This window comes from Melanostigma gelatinosum (assembly GCF_949748355.1).
Source record: "Melanostigma gelatinosum genome assembly, chromosome: 3".
Classification (NCBI taxonomy): Eukaryota; Metazoa; Chordata; class Actinopteri; order Perciformes; family Zoarcidae; genus Melanostigma; species Melanostigma gelatinosum.
The window spans coordinates 25,170,562-25,185,773 of record NC_136636.1 but is presented as its reverse complement, the minus strand read 5'-3'; the positions used below and the strand labels follow the sequence as shown (position 1 = coordinate 25,185,773).

Genomic DNA, 15,212 nt, shown 5'->3' with positions numbered 1-15,212 from the left:
TCACCATGTTTGTAACTTAGACTTCTTGCTCGGCCCTGAAGAAGACACTTGTGGAAACGTTGGGCTTTAGATTCATCACAATGTTGTTGAAATAAATAGAGATGAAGTGAACAAGTGTGTGTGTGTGTGTGTGTGTGTGTGTGTGTGTGTGTGTGTGTGTGTGTGTGTGTGTGTCCAGCAGCAGCACAAGTTGAGTATATGAGTTCAGTGTGAGTGAGTCCAGATCCAACAGTGAGCGGCCTCGTAAACATGACACACTGTTCAGAGTCTGCAGTGAAATATATCATTTTGATGACGATTCATCAGAATCAACGCTGGTAATAAAGTGTTTGGATAAAACGATTTAATCATTGAAATTAAATAGATACAGAACAGAACACAAAGAGCGTAAATATAATAAATCTTTAAATACATTGAACCAGTTTCAAAATCTCCACAACTGGGACACTTTGATGAGTGCAAACAACCTGAAGATAAAGGGGGGAAAGGGATAAGTACGACCGTTCATCTAGCAGGAGATGAGCAGAGGGTTGACGCTGCTGGTGTTACACCCTGAAGATGAAACCAGGGGTTTCTCTCTGCTCTCTCCTCCTTCGTCATCCCCTCCGATCCCAAAGAGATCCCTGGAGGACAGCCGGACACAGAGGGCGTCAGCTACCTGCAAGACCTGAGACGGACCTGGGCGGGGAGAAGTACCACCGATCAATTGTAGTAAGGCGCGACACCAAACTATGACTACATGGACAAGTGGAGGATGTAGAACACACCTACCGTCTCCACTCCTGCTGCACACATCCAGAGTGTCCATCACGATCTTCCCCAGGGCCCTGCGGGACACGTTCTGCAGACAGGGTGAGAGGCTTCACTTGACTTTTGGATGTTTGTCTTTTACATTTGCATGAAAAACTAACACATCCTCATACTTTAATGACAGAAACGTTTGTCTGCCAATGACTCCCAGAGCGACATTTATGCCTGGAGAGAACCAGTCGTACCTTTTAAACACGTGGTTAACGCCGTGAATTGAAAGAAAACCACTGCTTGGTTTTCTAAGTATGTTTGTTGCGTGACTTAGGTCACACACGTGACGATGCTTACGTGAAGTAAAGTAAGTACGTTACATGAGTTAGAGCTGACTTCTGGTTTCACACGGGACATGAACACAGGTGTCCCAGGTGAAAGTCCCGTGTTGCTCTCTGTGTACTCTGTTGCTCTTTGTACTGCGTCACATGACTTCCTTTGTTGCTCCCGTAATATATATCTCACAATATCTACGACCACTAGAGTCTGTCGTCTAACAACAGACGTAAATGTGCTTCTTAATAAGGTACTTGTGCAGAGGTTTTTTGGGGGAGGACGCTCTGTGAAAAACACATAGCAAACAGTAAAAACACAGAAAATGATAAAGTCCCAAATCCAGCTTGATATGAACATACATAACACACTGTATATTGTGAAGATGAATACAGATCATTACAGGGGAACAGTATGGAGCACAGTTTCACTGTATCCACTTGGCTTAAACACACTAATCTTTGTTTTGGTGTTTATCCTTCATCCTTCATCTCAGCAGCCCACTGACGTCCAACTAGGATGGAATGAACACGAGATGGGAGTGAAGAGGTGTGTGTGTGTGTGTGTGTGTGTGTGTGTGTGGTGTTAATAACCTTGTTGCGTAGCTGCAGCAGCAGTGTGAGGGCATCCGCGAGTTTGTCCTCCAGCATCGACAGACGCGTCCTCGTCTTGTCCTCCTCTTCCTCGGGCCTCTGGGAAACAGTGAGGAGGAACACATGAATGCAAACAAGCTCCTAAACTATCACACAGTATCAGCAGTCAGAGGAGTAACCAGTTCCTAAAACGCCCGGCAAAGTTGAGTTTCTGGGGCACTGAGCTCTTCCACACACGGGGAGAAAGCTGGCCATGTTTCATGACACAGACATATGAACTCATAATCTATCCTTGTAGGAGGAGCAACTTCAAATACAAGGGGATGGGAGCTTCAGCTCAACATACATTTCTCTATCTGGATGCAGAAACACGATGACGGTGGGTTGATTAAACCTTTGAGGTTGAAGGCAGAGACAGACTCAAGTTCTTAGCCAGGGCATCTTCTGCATCTTCTGCATCTTCTGCATCTTCTGCATCTTCTGCATCTTCTGCATCTTCTGCATCTTTGACTCCTCGAGGTCATCCAGCTTATTAATGAAGCAGCTTTATTAGTGGCAATGATGGGACAAGCATCGCTCTGTTCATGCTTCAGTCATTCAGTGTTGCTGTTTGTCTTTCCTTACATCTGGCCAATACCCAGACTTGTCCACAGTTTAAAAGGAAACTTCTGTATTTTCCAACATGGACCATATTTTCCCAAAGTCTTTCATCTAAGTGACTGATGGCGACAACAGTTTTTTTTTAATTGGCCGTATTGGGGAAGAAAGCTAAACTTATACATATTAAGACTCCAGAGCTTTCCAACTGTTTGCGACTCAGTCTGCACTCCAGGTTCCTCTCTCCCACCTTTTCTTTTTCCAAGCGTGTGCTCCCCTCTGGCTGCTCTTGGCTTTGTCCCGTCCAGCTGCAGCGCCCCCTGCTGATGAGGTTTCTATCGCGCAGGCAACTCTGAGAGACAACTTGATGGACCGCGTGGTTCTGACATCTGGAGGAATAAGCAAAAACAAAGTGACATTTGGAATTGGAGGAGCGTGTCCACAGTGGCGGCAGCGTGTCAGGTGTTGGCTAACCCTTTGCCCCAGCCGTGCGCTCGGTGCTTCTTCACCTCCGACGGGCGGCACTGTCCTTCCTCCCTCGTCCCTCTGTCCTCCTCTTCATCAGAGGCGGCTCTCCCCTCCACCGCTCTCTGCAGACACTCTGTAGAAGCTGTTACTTTACTATTTCTATTTAATGTTCTGTTGTTGTTTTTTTTACACTTATTTCACTCTTATTTGTTACACGTGTGCTTTTGCTGCTATGACAAGTCCAAAATGTCCGCAGTGGGAAAAAGGTCTCATGCAAAGCCTTAAATACATCAACAGCAACGGCTCTAAACATCTTGTTTCAACAGATGGGCCACGAGAGGTCATTCACCTGTCTTGCTGCAGGCGTCTGCTGCTCCGATTGGGTACATTTGCTGGTGGGCGGGGTCGGGGATGCAGGTGCAGCGGGATCTGAGTGTGGCAACCAACAGAGAGAACATAACTCGTTTGTGCTTTGGGGTGTGTATGTATTTATTAACCTGGTGTGTGCGTGGTGTTTGTTGAAAGTTAACCCCATCTGCTTTTCACCCGAAACTCTCATCCAGTGTGACTTGTGTGTAACTTAAGCTGCTGGCTTTAGTGCAGGGAATTTCAGATCAGTAGAGCGCAGAGGCAAATTATGTGTAAATAGATGCACACACACATGCCCGTGCACACGCACAGTGTTAGTACCTGTACTGGTGTAGCTCAGCCTCCAGTCAGGTGACCCTGGTCTGGAGCTGCGGCACAGACTGAGCCTGCTCCTGGATCGTCCGAACCCTCTGAAGCCCCAAGCTCAGAGCCTCCCTGGCCTCCTCCGCCCGCCTCCTGATGAGCCTCCTGATCATCCCAGATCATCAAAGCCCTTCCTCTAACCTCCATCCACTCTAAACATCATCCAGTTAACTTCACTTTCACTAGCTTAGGGCCCCACCTCGGCGATTTGGCCGGCTGGAGAGTTTTAGGGATGGTTGGTGGAGGGTAGCCTGAGCGAAGCGGTTTGGGGAAAGGCTAGTTTGAGGGTCCACTGCGGCTCCCGGGCCTTGCAGACCCCCCCGGTCCATATGGGACAGTAGTGGCTGTGGAGGCAGGTGGCCTTCCGGGAGTGGTTTTAAAGAGGGGCGGGAGGGTGGGGTGCGAAAGGCGTAGCAGGCTGAGCTATGGTGGCCGTGTGTATTTGTAGGGTGTGGTCGGAAGTGGCCCCGTGGAGGTGTGGCCCTGCTCCTGAAATTCAGCTAAGGTTTATCTCCAATTCACTAGCTTAGGGCCCCACCTCGGCGATTTGGCCGGCTGGAGAGTTTTAGGGATGGTTGGTGGAGGATAGCCTGAGCGAAGCGGTTTGGGGAAAGGCTAGTTTGAGGGTCCACTGCGGCTCCCGGGCCTTGCAGACCCTCAAAAGCCTGCCTACGGGAGCAGTGCCGCCTGGCCGTTGCGCATGTCGGTGGCGCTGTGGCGAGTGTAGAGTTGGTAGGCGGGGGAGGGCCAGCGGCCCAGGCTTTGATGAGGTGGTCTGGGACTCCTCTGCTCGCTGCGGTGGTGGCGGCTCCTACGCGGGAGGAGTGGCCAGAGAAGGAGCTGCGTCATTGCGTCGTTCCGTTGCTGCATTCCATTGTTGCTTGATGTGATCCGTTGTTGCTTGCTGCATTGCTGCGTCGTTACTTGCTGCATTGTTACGTTGCTGCGGTCCGTTGCACTGTGTTGCTGCATCCCGTTGTTGCTTGCTGCGTCGTTGCGTTGCTGCGTTACGTTGCTGGGGTATGTTGTTGCGCTGCATTGCTGTGTTCCATCGTTGCAATGCATGGCTGCTGCGTTCTGCCGTTGCTGCATTCCGTTCCGGCGTTGCTGCGTTCCGATCCATTCCGGCGTTGCTGCGTTACGTGGCATAGCTGAGTCGTTCCGTGGCTGCGTCATTGCACTCCGTGGCTGCGTTGCTGCGGTCCGTTGCTGCGTTGTTGCGTTGCTGCGATTCGTTGCTGCGTTCTGTTCCTGTTGCTGCGTCCCGTTGCCTGCTGTGTTCGGTTGCTGCATTGTTGCGTGGCTGCGGTCAGTGGCTGCGATGCGTGGCTGCTGCGTTCTAGCGTTGCGTAGCATGGCTGAGTCGTTGCGTGGCTGCGTCATTGCACTCCGTGGCTGCGTTGCTGCGTTTCGTTGTTGCTTGGTATCTGCATGGTGGAAAAGCGGAATGGGGAGGGGGACAGAGGAGAGGGAACCTGGCAACCCGGTGCCAGGACTTAGGGGGGGACAGAGGCAAGAAGACCTGGCAGCCCGGTGCCAGGAATCTGCCTAGTAGGAAAAGCGGAATAGGGGAGGGGGACAGAGGAGAGGGAACCTGGCAACCCGGTGCCAGGACTTAGGGGGGGACAGAGGCAAGAAGACCTGGCAACCCTGGTGCCAGGAATCCGCCTAGTGGGAAGAGTATGCGTAGTAGGAAAAGCGGGATAGGGGAGGGGGACGGGGGAGAGGGAGCCTGGCAGCCCGGTGCCAGGACTAAAAGAGGGGGACAGAGGCAAGAGGACCTGGCAACCCTGGTGCCAGGAATCCGCCCAGTGGGAAGAGTATGCGAAGTAGGAAAGCGGCATTAGGGGACAGAGGAAAGGGAACCTGGCAACCCGGTGCCAGGACTTAAAGAGGGGGACGGAGGAGAGGGAACCTGGCAACCCGGTGCCAGGACTTACCTGGTGCCTGACTTGACTTTGGGAAGGTTTGGAGGAGTTGGCACGGTGTGCTTTGTTGCGTAGACTCTCTTTTCCCTTTCTTCTCTCTTTCCTTGTGGTGGTGGAGGGGGACGCTGTGAACCTGGCAACCTGGAACGTCGAGGCCGGCGGGGCGGGGCTTGGTGGGCGTGCTTGGTGGGCGCGCCCGTGTGTTGTTGCTGGAAAGTCCGTCGCTGCGTGGCGAGGTGTCATGGCGGCTGCGAGGAGTTACAGGCGGGTCGGTTCCACTGGGAGATGCGGTCAGGGCGCGAGCGCCGTGGCTTCGAGCGCGGCGTACTGGGAGGCTGGAGTCGCCGGAAGCCGGACTATCGGAGGTTTGTCCCCGAGCGCTGCGTCCGGAGCGAGCGGAGGAGGAAGGGGGAGACTTCCACGTCCGTTGCCCGCGTTCGGGGGCAGCGGAACGCCGTCTGCTACGGAGGCGTGCCGGGGTGGGACTTGGTTCGCTGGAAGATGACGGTCGGTCTGGGTCCCCGTACTGGCGGATTGCCCGGAGGGAGGGATTCCGGTCGATGGATGTGGCTGGTCGGCGGGTTCGGCTGCGTTGGGCCGCCGGGGCGCTCTCAGAGGCGATCGGTGGCGTCTGGAAGCCCTGCCTCGGTGGAGTGCGGCCCCAGGCTGTGCGGGTGGCAGCTGGGGAGGCGAACGGTTCGTCGTCATCGGGAGGCCCGGTTAGTAGCAGGTCCATGCTGGCGAGGTAAGGGGTTTATTTTCCTTTTCTGTTCGTTGTTTTGCGGTGCTGCGGGGCGTTCTTGCGGTTTGGTGTGAAAGGCGTAGCAGGCTGAGCTATGGTGGCCGTGGGTAGTTGTAGGGTGTGGCCGGAAGTGGCCCCGTGGAGGTGTGGCCCTGCTCCTGAAATTCAGCTAAGGTTTATCTCCAATAATCTGCAAAACAACGGACACCAGAGGGCGCCGCAGGGATCCTCTTAACTGTACAACTCTTCAGTGCATCTCTGTGGTCCTCTGGATTCAAACCCGCGCGAGTCCAACCACAGTGACATTTTTTTGTCCTTTTTTTTCTACAGACTTGTTGTAAAAGTTGCATCCTTCCATCCACTCACTCTCAGTCTGTATCCTCCACTCTCTTACTGACCGGGTGCCGGCGTTCTGCCTCTGTGTCAAATGGAAAGTTGTGAATACTTCTATAAAAGGGGCAAGTAATGCTTTGTCTATTTATTTTTAGATTGCACACGAAGCAAATATGTACATATTATATTTATTCTATATATAATGCTTATTTTGTCATTTCATTTTGGCTCCGCTTCCTTGTCACCTTGTTGGTTTTTGTCATTTTTCTCTTCTCTTTTATGTTTTTATTTAGTTTTCTTTGCAAAAGGCCAGTAGAGCTTCTTGGTGCTCACCGGCGGTGAGGCTAACGAATAGCACGGTGCCTAATACCAGTCTTTACACACCTCGCACATCTACGCACACGCACACACACCCTGTCACACAGGGAAAGCATAGTGTAGCGACCCTGTAAAGTGGGTTTGCCGGTTCTGTGTCGGGAGCTAGTGATTGTGGGGTTAGACCGGAACCGGAAGAAGAGTTGTTGTTGTTGTGTAACACACTGTAGTAGTTCGACGACTAATGTTCGCTAGAGACTCGGAAATAAGAGTGACGGTTGTGACGAATAAACCTATTGAAAGGACCTTGTCTCCGACTCTGTAAGTGGAACATTACACTGGTGTCAGAAGTGACTTTGTAACGGACGTAGACGTAACACCAAATCCGTTCGTGAGCTTACCTAGCTTCGGTCGGGAGCTAGCCAGTTCGCCTGCTTTAATCATGGATGGTATCGGCAGGACGGAGGTGAAGAAGGAAGAGGAAGGAGCGTGCGGGTGGTCGGAGGACAGAGCCAGAGAGTTCACGAGAGCTTCAAGTGTGGCGAGGGATCGCCTGAGAAAGGCTGCGGTGAGGATGGCTAGAGACGCGGGTATGGCGCCCTCATCAACCTTTGGCGCCATTTCTCCGGACAATGGAAATAACGATGGCGGCGCCCGGCGACACTCAGTAGCAGTCTCGACGGTGAAAACACCCAAATACTCCGGTAGGTCTGACTGTGAAGCTTTCCTGGCCCAATTTGAGTTCCTATCAGACGCTGGGGGATGGTCCATAGAGACTAAAGCACTGCAGCTGGCTTTGTGCCTCACAGATGATGCGCTGTCCTGTCTTCTGCTGCTGAGTCCGGAGGAGAGACGTAGTTATCAAGCGCTGGTGGGGGCTCTTCAGAGGCGTTTTGGACAGTGTGTGCAGCCTGATCTCCTGCGTAATGAACTCAATAATCATTGCAGAAAACCTGGGGAGCCGCTGCGGGCATTAGCTAATGACATTGAAAGCCTGTCGCGGCGGGCTTATGTACACATGCCACCCAAAGTTCAGAGTGAGCTGGCAAGGGACCAGTTCATCAGAGCAATCTTCCCCACTGAACTGCATGTCCAGGTACAGCTGCAACACCCACAGTATTTGCAGACAGCCTTGGAGATGGCTGTGGAGAGAGAGAATGTGTGGGGTGTAGTGGCTGGACACTTTCCACAAGACACTTGTGGAAACGTTGGGCTTTTGATTCATCACAATGTTGTTGAAATAAATAGAGATGAAGTGAACAAGTGTGTGTGTGTGTGTGTGTGTGTGTGTGTGTGTGTGTGTGTGTGTGTGTGTGTGTGTGTGTGTGTGTGTGTGTGTGTGTGTCCAGCAGCAGCACAAGTTGAGTATATGAGTTCAGTGTGAGTGAGTCCAGATCCAACAGTGAGCGGCCTCGTAAACATGACACACTGTTCAGAGTCTGCAGTGAAATATATCATTTTGATGACGATTCATCAGAATCAACGCTGGTAATAAAGTGTTTGGATAAAACGATTTAATCATTGAAATTAAATAGATACAGAACAGAACACAAAGAGCGTAAATATAATAAATCTTTAAATACATTGAACCAGTTTCAAAATCTCCACAACTGGGACACTTTGATGAGTGCAAACAACCTGAAGATAAAGGGGGGAAAGGGATAAGTACGACCGTTCATCTAGCAGGAGATGAGCAGAGGGTTGACGCTGCTGGTGTTACACCCTGAAGATGAAACCAGGGGTTTCTCTCTGCTCTCTCCTCCTTCGTCATCCCCTCCGATCCCAAAGAGATCCCTGGAGGACAGCCGGACACAGAGGGCGTCAGCTACCTGCAAGACCTGAGACGGACCTGGGCGGGGAGAAGTACCACCGATCAATTGTAGTAAGGCGCGACACCAAACTATGACTACATGGACAAGTGGAGGATGTAGAACACACCTACCGTCTCCACTCCTGCTGCACACATCCAGAGTGTCCATCACGATCTTCCCCAGGGCCCTGCGGGACACGTTCTGCAGACAGGGTGAGAGGCTTCACTTGACTTTTGGATGTTTGTCTTTTACATTTGCATGAAAAACTAACACATCCTCATACTTTAATGACAGAAACGTTTGTCTGCCAATGACTCCCAGAGCGACATTTATGCCTGGAGAGAACCAGTCGTACCTTTTAAACACGTGGTTAACGCCGTGAATTGAAAGAAAACCACTGCTTGGTTTTCTAAGTATGTTTGTTGCGTGACTTAGGTCACACACGTGACGATGCTTACGTGAAGTAAAGTAAGTACGTTACATGAGTTAGAGCTGACTTCTGGTTTCACACGGGACACGAACACAGGTGTCCCAGGTGAAAGTCCCGTGTTGCTCTCTGTGTACTCTGTTGCTCTTTGTACTGCGTCACATGACTTCCTTTGTTGCTCCCGTAATATATATCTCACAATATCTACGACCACTAGAGTCTGTCGTCTAACAACAGACGTAAATGTGCTTCTTAATAAGGTACTTGTGCAGAGGTTTTTTGGGGGAGGACGCTCTGTGAAAAACACATAGCAAACAGTAAAAACACAGAAAATGATAAAGTCCCAAATCCAGCTTGATATGAACATACATAACACACTGTATATTGTGAAGATGAATACAGATCATTACAGGGGAACAGTATGGAGCACAGTTTCACTGTATCCACTCGGCTTAAACACACTAATCTTTGTTTTGGTGTTTATCCTTCATCCTTCATCTCAGCAGCCCACTGACGTCCAACTAGGATGGAATGAACACGAGATGGCAGTGAAGAGGTGTGTGTGTGTGTGTGTGTGTGTGTGTGTGTGTGTGTGTGTGTGTGTGTGTGTGTGGTGTTAATAACCTTGTTGCGTAGCTGCAGCAGCAGTGTGAGGGCATCCGCGAGTTTGTCCTCCAGCATCGACAGACGCGTCCTCGTCTTGTCCTCCTCTTCCTCGGGCCTCTGGGAAACAGTGAGGAGGAACACATGAATGCAAACAAGCTCCTAAACTATCACACAGTATCAGCAGTCAGAGGAGTAACCAGTTCCTAAAACGCCCGGCAAAGTTGAGTTTCTGGGGCACTGAGCTCTTCCACACACGGGGAGAAAGCTGGCCATGTTTCATGACACAGACATATGAACTCATAATCTATCCTTGTAGGAGGAGCAACTTCAAATACAAGGGGATGGGAGCTTCAGCTCAACATACATTTCTCTATCTGGATGCAGAAACACGATGACGGTGGGTTGATTAAACCTTTGAGGTTGAAGGCAGAGACAGACTCAAGTTCTTAGCCAGGGCATCTTCTGCATCTTCTGCATCTTCTGCATCTTTGACTCATCGAGGTCATCCAGCTTATTAATGAAGCAGCTTTATTAGTGGCAATGATGGGACAAGCATCGCTCTGTTCATGCTTCAGTCATTCAGTGTTGCTGTTTGTCTTTCCTTACATCTGGCCAATACCCAGACTTGTCCACAGTTTAAAAGGAAACTTCTGTATTTTCCAACATGGACCATATTTTCCCAAAGTCTTTCATCTAAGTGACTGATGGCGACAACAGTTTTTTTTTAATTGGCCGTATTGGGGAAGAAAGCTAAACTTATACATATTAAGACTCCAGAGCTTTCCAACTGTTTGCGACTCAGTCTGCACTCCAGCTTCCTCTCTCCCACCTTTTCTTTTTCCAAGCGTGTGCTCCCCTCTGGCTGCTCTTGGCTTTGTCCCGTCCAGCTGCAGCGCCCCCTGCTGATGAGGTTTCTATCGCGCAAGCAACTCTGAGAGACAACTTGATGGACCGCGTGGTTCTGACATCTGGAGGAATAAGCAAAAACAAAGTGACATTTGGAATTGGAGGAGCGTGTCCACAGTGGCGGCAGCGTGTCAGGTGTTGGCTAACCCTTTGCCCCAGCCGTGCGCTCGGTGCTTCTTCACCTCCGACGGGCGGCACTGTCCTTCCTCCCTCGTCCCTCTGTCCTCCTCTTCATCAGAGGCGGCTCTCCCCTCCACCGCTCTCTGCAGACACTCTGTAGAAGCTGTTACTTTACTATTTCTATTTAATGTTCTGTTGTTGTTTTTTTTACACTTATTTCACTCTTATTTGTTACACGTGTGCTTTTGCTGCTATGACAAGTCCAAAATGTCCGCAGTGGGAAAAAGGTCTCATGCAAAGCCTTAAATACATCAACAGCAACGGCTCTAAACATCTTGTTTCAACAGATGGGCCACGAGAGGTCATTCACCTGTCTTGCTGCAGGCGTCTGCTGCTCCGATTGGGTACATTTGCTGGTGGGCGGGGTCGGGGATGCAGGTGCAGCGGGATCTGAGTGTGGCAACCAACAGAGAGAACATAACTCGTTTGTGCTTTGGGGTGTGTATGTATTTATTAACCTGGTGTGTGCGTGGTGTTTGTTGAAAGTTAACCCCATCTGCTTTTCACCCGAAACTCTCATCCAGTGTGACTTGTGTGTAACTTAAGCTGCTGGCTTTAGTGCAGGGAATTTCAGATCAGTAGAGCGCAGAGGCAAATGATGTGTAAATAGATGCACACACACATGCCCGTGCACGCGCACAGTGTTAGTACCTGTACTGGTGTAGCTCAGCCTCCAGTCGGGTGACCCTGGTCTGGAGCTGCGGCACAGACTGAGCCTGGTCCTGGATCGTCCGAACCCTCTGAAGCCCCAAGCTCAGAGCCTCCCTGGCCTCCTCCGCCCGCCTCCTGATGGAGAGATCATCCCAGATCATCAAAGCCCTTCCTCTAACCTCCATCCACTCGAAACATCATCCAGTTAACTTCACTTTAAAGACCAAAACCTGATGTGAGCGTTCTCCTTCCTCAGCGCCGACTCCGCCCCGTGAAGCTTGCGCACCTCCTGGTACGCCCAGCGCAGCTCCTCCTCCAGGCGCTCATTGAACTTCATGGCCTCCTCCAGCTGCCCGTCGCGAGAGGCTCGGATCAGCTTCAGCTCCCTCTCGAGCGGGTCCCGGATGTCCCGTCTCCTCGCCGCCCTCCTCGCCGCGTCCCCTCCGGCGCCACTGCAGTATCCTTTAATCCTGCGCGTCGGCACCAATTTCCCCTGGTCGAGGGTGATGGAGGTTGTCGGGGTTGAAGCTGCGGTTTTAAAGCTGGTGGGGGGAGGGAGTGTGCGGCTCCCCTCCCGCCGGAGGGCCACCTCCAGGGCCAGGCAGCGAGCGTCGCTCCCCTGCAGCGCCGAGCGGAGGTCCTCCACCAGCTCCCTCAGAGCTGCTACCTCATCTGGAGGAGAAGAAGAAGAAGAAGACAAAGACAAAAAAGGTGAAGAAGATGACAAAAAGGAAGAAGAAAAAGAAGAAGAAGACTAAAAAGATGAAAAAGACAACAATCATATCACTTTTCACACTTCCTCTGATGCTTTTTTTCAAGTACCAAATTTTTTCAGTTCTACCAAAAAGTGAATCCCCCTCTGAACCTCACAGATAGTTCAATTGCATCTACTGATAAATAAGACTCAAAGACATCAAACTCTCTAATATTTCACCACAAAAAGAATGGAGAGAAAAGCCTAAAATATAAATACAATGTTGTGTATCAGCACTTTTCTTCTTTCCTCTCACGAAAGATCTCAGGACCTCTCAGACTGATCTTGTGCCTGAAGCCTTATAGGTTGAGGACCACTGGACTAAACCTCCGAACTGTATATCAAGTAGCTAAAACCAGCTCCACCTTGAGCAGTTAATGCAGTCAAAATGCTGCTCACACGTTGACATCATATATAACAACATGTCAGTCCCAGCTGGGGACCCTTTTCACATTGTTGTATTGGGACATTTGCTTAAGAAAGGGGGAACTGCCTCCACTCACAGAAGGAGCGAACAGATGGTGGAGGTGAAGAATATCACAGTAAACAAAGTGGGAAAGGTTACATGTTAAGATAAAAAACAAGTTTAACTGGTGCTATTATAAATAATGAATAAATAAATGATGTGTGTTTTATATGAGTCGTCTTTGAGTCATTTCCCATTAACTGCAATAATCTTAAATATATGTGCAACAATTGAAGTTTAGGAACCCCTCAATATTCACTGGAGGCCTTTTAATTAATGCAGTAACACGTGCAAATAGACATCCAGGCTGGTGCGGTACCTGACTCGCGGTCCTCTGGGGTTCGACCTTTAGTCGATCGGTGAGCGGGTCCGTTCTGATCCCTCGCCAGATCAAAACTCACACATTTTCTCCGCCTGACGCGCGGCCACCGGAGCCGGATCTGTCTCTCCACCAGCTCCGTGTCCTCGGTGACGGGCAGGCGCCCGGTGCCTCTGCCGCGCGCGCAGCGCACACGGAAATACCCACAGAGGCGCGAGTGGAAGTCTTTAAAGGAGAGCCGGCAGGGTAGCGCGGAGCACGCATCCCCAAACTCCTCGTCTTCCTCGCCCTTTTCTCTGTCTCCGGCTCCCCATTTCGTCGTCCTGCTTTCTTTCTCCGCGGCGGCGAGTCCCAGCACGGCGCACAGCGCGGTGAAGTCCTCCGCCGACACCGCGTCGTCCCGGCTGGGGTGGGCCAGGTGGTGGAAGACCTCCTGCAGGTATTGGTCCATCCCGGTGGCCAGGACGACGATCTCGTTATCCGCGCCGGGATCGGGGCAGTGGTGATGTGCCAGCGCGCTCCGGAGCCACTCGCTTTTACGCGCTGCCCGCGGCGAGGGCTGCACGCGCTGCGGGACCAAAGCGATGTGCTCCATGACTGCACGTGAAACGATTCAAGTTTTGCCTCTGGATCTCACCGCATGGAAATCGTAATCACGGGATATGATTTCAGTCCAGAATTAGGATTTGTTTTTAAAACATCCCTGAAGTGGGTTTGACGCGATTGCCTGGAAACGTCACCTTGGATTCCTTCCCGGTGCATCGAGTCAAGATCTAATCCCCTCGGGTGAGAAAAAAAAAAGTCCCACTGAACCGACTCCACCCTTTTGTGTGCATACTCTGACCGCGCATGTGTGACAGGCTGTACCAGTAAGGTGCGTTTCAGCGCTTACAGTATGCAAGAAAATACAAACAATGTTGCTGATGTGGTTGTTTGTTCACAAACAAAGTGTCTCTCATATCAAGTGTTGCCCAAAATACGTTTGCAAGACGCATCTATAGCTCACAGTGTTCCTCCGCGGGGAGCACTGAGCAATGCGTCCTATATCTGATAAATGATCCGATTCATATGCATGGCACGCAAGAGCGCTTTGGCGGTAAATTATATCGTTTGCAGAGCCTTGAGGCATTTTATCATCCGCGGGGACACAAACGATGCTGAGTCACGGTGGGTTTCACTTTACACCTTTCACCAGAATGAATCTAGAGTGGACCTTGACTCACAGCAACAACGTCTCCTGATACTCTTCACCTTCTGTTCTCACTAACGTCACGCACGCGCGGACCTTCACGTGGAAGTCAAAGATGAATTTGTTTCCAGGGAAACAGAGCGGCAGGAAATACCTTTCCCCTCCCCTGACCGCCGCTTGTCTCCTCTCACCTGACAGCCATAACAAAGAGAGCGTCTTGGTTACACTCACCTGTGACGAGGCCATACCACACACATTACGCACCGATAACACTCCGCTGCTGCCACCCTGACCGCAGCATTTCACAGAATTCCAGCACATCAGAATTAGTGCCAAAAAACTATTTGGCACGAATTAAGGTATGAAAATGTGTCATAAAATACAATGATGTCAAATCGAAAAACATAAACGAAAAATGATGTGAAAAATACGGTAATTTTACAATTTTCACAATGAATAAAACAAAGCACCATAAGCAAAAAAACGTAAAATATGACGAAATGAGAATTTGACTAAAATGACATGATATATCAAGATGTCCAATGAAAAATCAAAGATAACTTCACAGATAATATTTAAACAATGGAATATTTAAAAGAAATAGATCAAATAAAATGTAAAGTAAAATAGCATGCACTCGACACAATGAAATGGAATACATGAAATAAAATGGATTAAATTAAAGGAAATTAAATCAATAAGACATTCAAATATTTTGGCAAACATTCGTTTTAATGAGTTTTTGACAGATTATGTTATGACTTTTTAATCACTTTTTTCAACATACTGTATGACTTTTTTTCGGCATACTACACTAAAACTTTTTTTTACACTTTTTTAGACATAATATTTGCACTTTTTATGACTCTTTACGGCATACTATACTGTGAGTTATTTGAACATACTTTGCGATGTGTTTTTAATGACTTTTTCCACATCCCGAACAATGAGTGTTTCTTCATGTTGTATTGGACCCCATTCTCCATTCTTTTGAACTGTCTTGCTCATGTTCTGTAACTAAAGTATTCACTGGTTAAATCCCCAGTCTTTTTTCCACAGCTTGATTTTAAGTCACTCCAGATCAACACACAGATTTGTCTAATTCCCAGATGGGCCACACC

The 15,212-nt window shown here is 49.8% G+C and overlaps 2 protein-coding genes across 3 annotated transcripts; both read right to left on the bottom strand.

Annotated features, from left to right (window-relative positions):
* Positions 1-393: 393 nt before the first annotated feature.
* LOC306797423 (EF-hand and coiled-coil domain-containing protein 1-like) lies at positions 394-3,577 on the bottom strand (the record flags this gene model as incomplete). The annotated part of the gene is made up of 7 exons (XM_079296783.1): positions 394-678; positions 772-841; positions 1,668-1,766; positions 2,515-2,653; positions 2,739-2,865; positions 3,082-3,161; positions 3,483-3,577. 7 exons carry the CDS (start codon positions 3,575-3,577, stop codon positions 509-511), a joined length of 780 nt encoding a protein of 259 aa, XP_079152909.1. The 3' UTR covers positions 394-508.
* Positions 3,578-8,346: 4,769 nt separating this feature from the next.
* Positions 8,347-13,638, bottom strand: LOC306775939 (EF-hand and coiled-coil domain-containing protein 1). Of its 2 annotated transcripts, none has more exons than XM_079266511.1 (9): positions 12,903-13,638; positions 11,594-12,035; positions 11,364-11,498; positions 11,023-11,102; positions 10,680-10,806; positions 10,456-10,594; positions 9,645-9,743; positions 8,725-8,794; positions 8,347-8,631 (listed from the first exon to the last, which is right to left on the bottom strand). In XM_079266511.1, exons 1-9 carry the CDS (start codon positions 13,495-13,497, stop codon positions 8,462-8,464), a joined length of 1,857 nt encoding a protein of 618 aa, XP_079122637.1. In that variant the 5' UTR covers positions 13,498-13,638; the 3' UTR covers positions 8,347-8,461. The 2 variants fall into 2 exon arrangements, with proteins under 2 accessions (XP_079122637.1, XP_079122638.1); XM_079266512.1 differs by having other exon boundaries at positions 8,472-8,631; positions 8,721-8,794.
* Between the last annotated feature and the right edge of the window lie 1,574 nt (positions 13,639-15,212).

Bases quoted from the DNA above. Each gene is read 5' to 3' on its own strand.
- LOC306775939 (XM_079266511.1), bottom strand. From the start codon at position 13,497: ATGGAGCACATCGCTTTGGTCCCGCAGCGCGTGCAGCCCTCGCCGCGG. The intron at 8,795-9,644 runs GTTATTAACACC...CCCTGTCTGCAG, and splicing joins TGCTGCAGCTACGCAACAAG to AACGTGTCCCGCAGGGCCCT. The intron at 8,632-8,724 runs GTAGGTGTGTTC...CTCCCCGCCCAG, and splicing joins GTGCAGCAGGAGTGGAGACG to GTCCGTCTCAGGTCTTGCAG.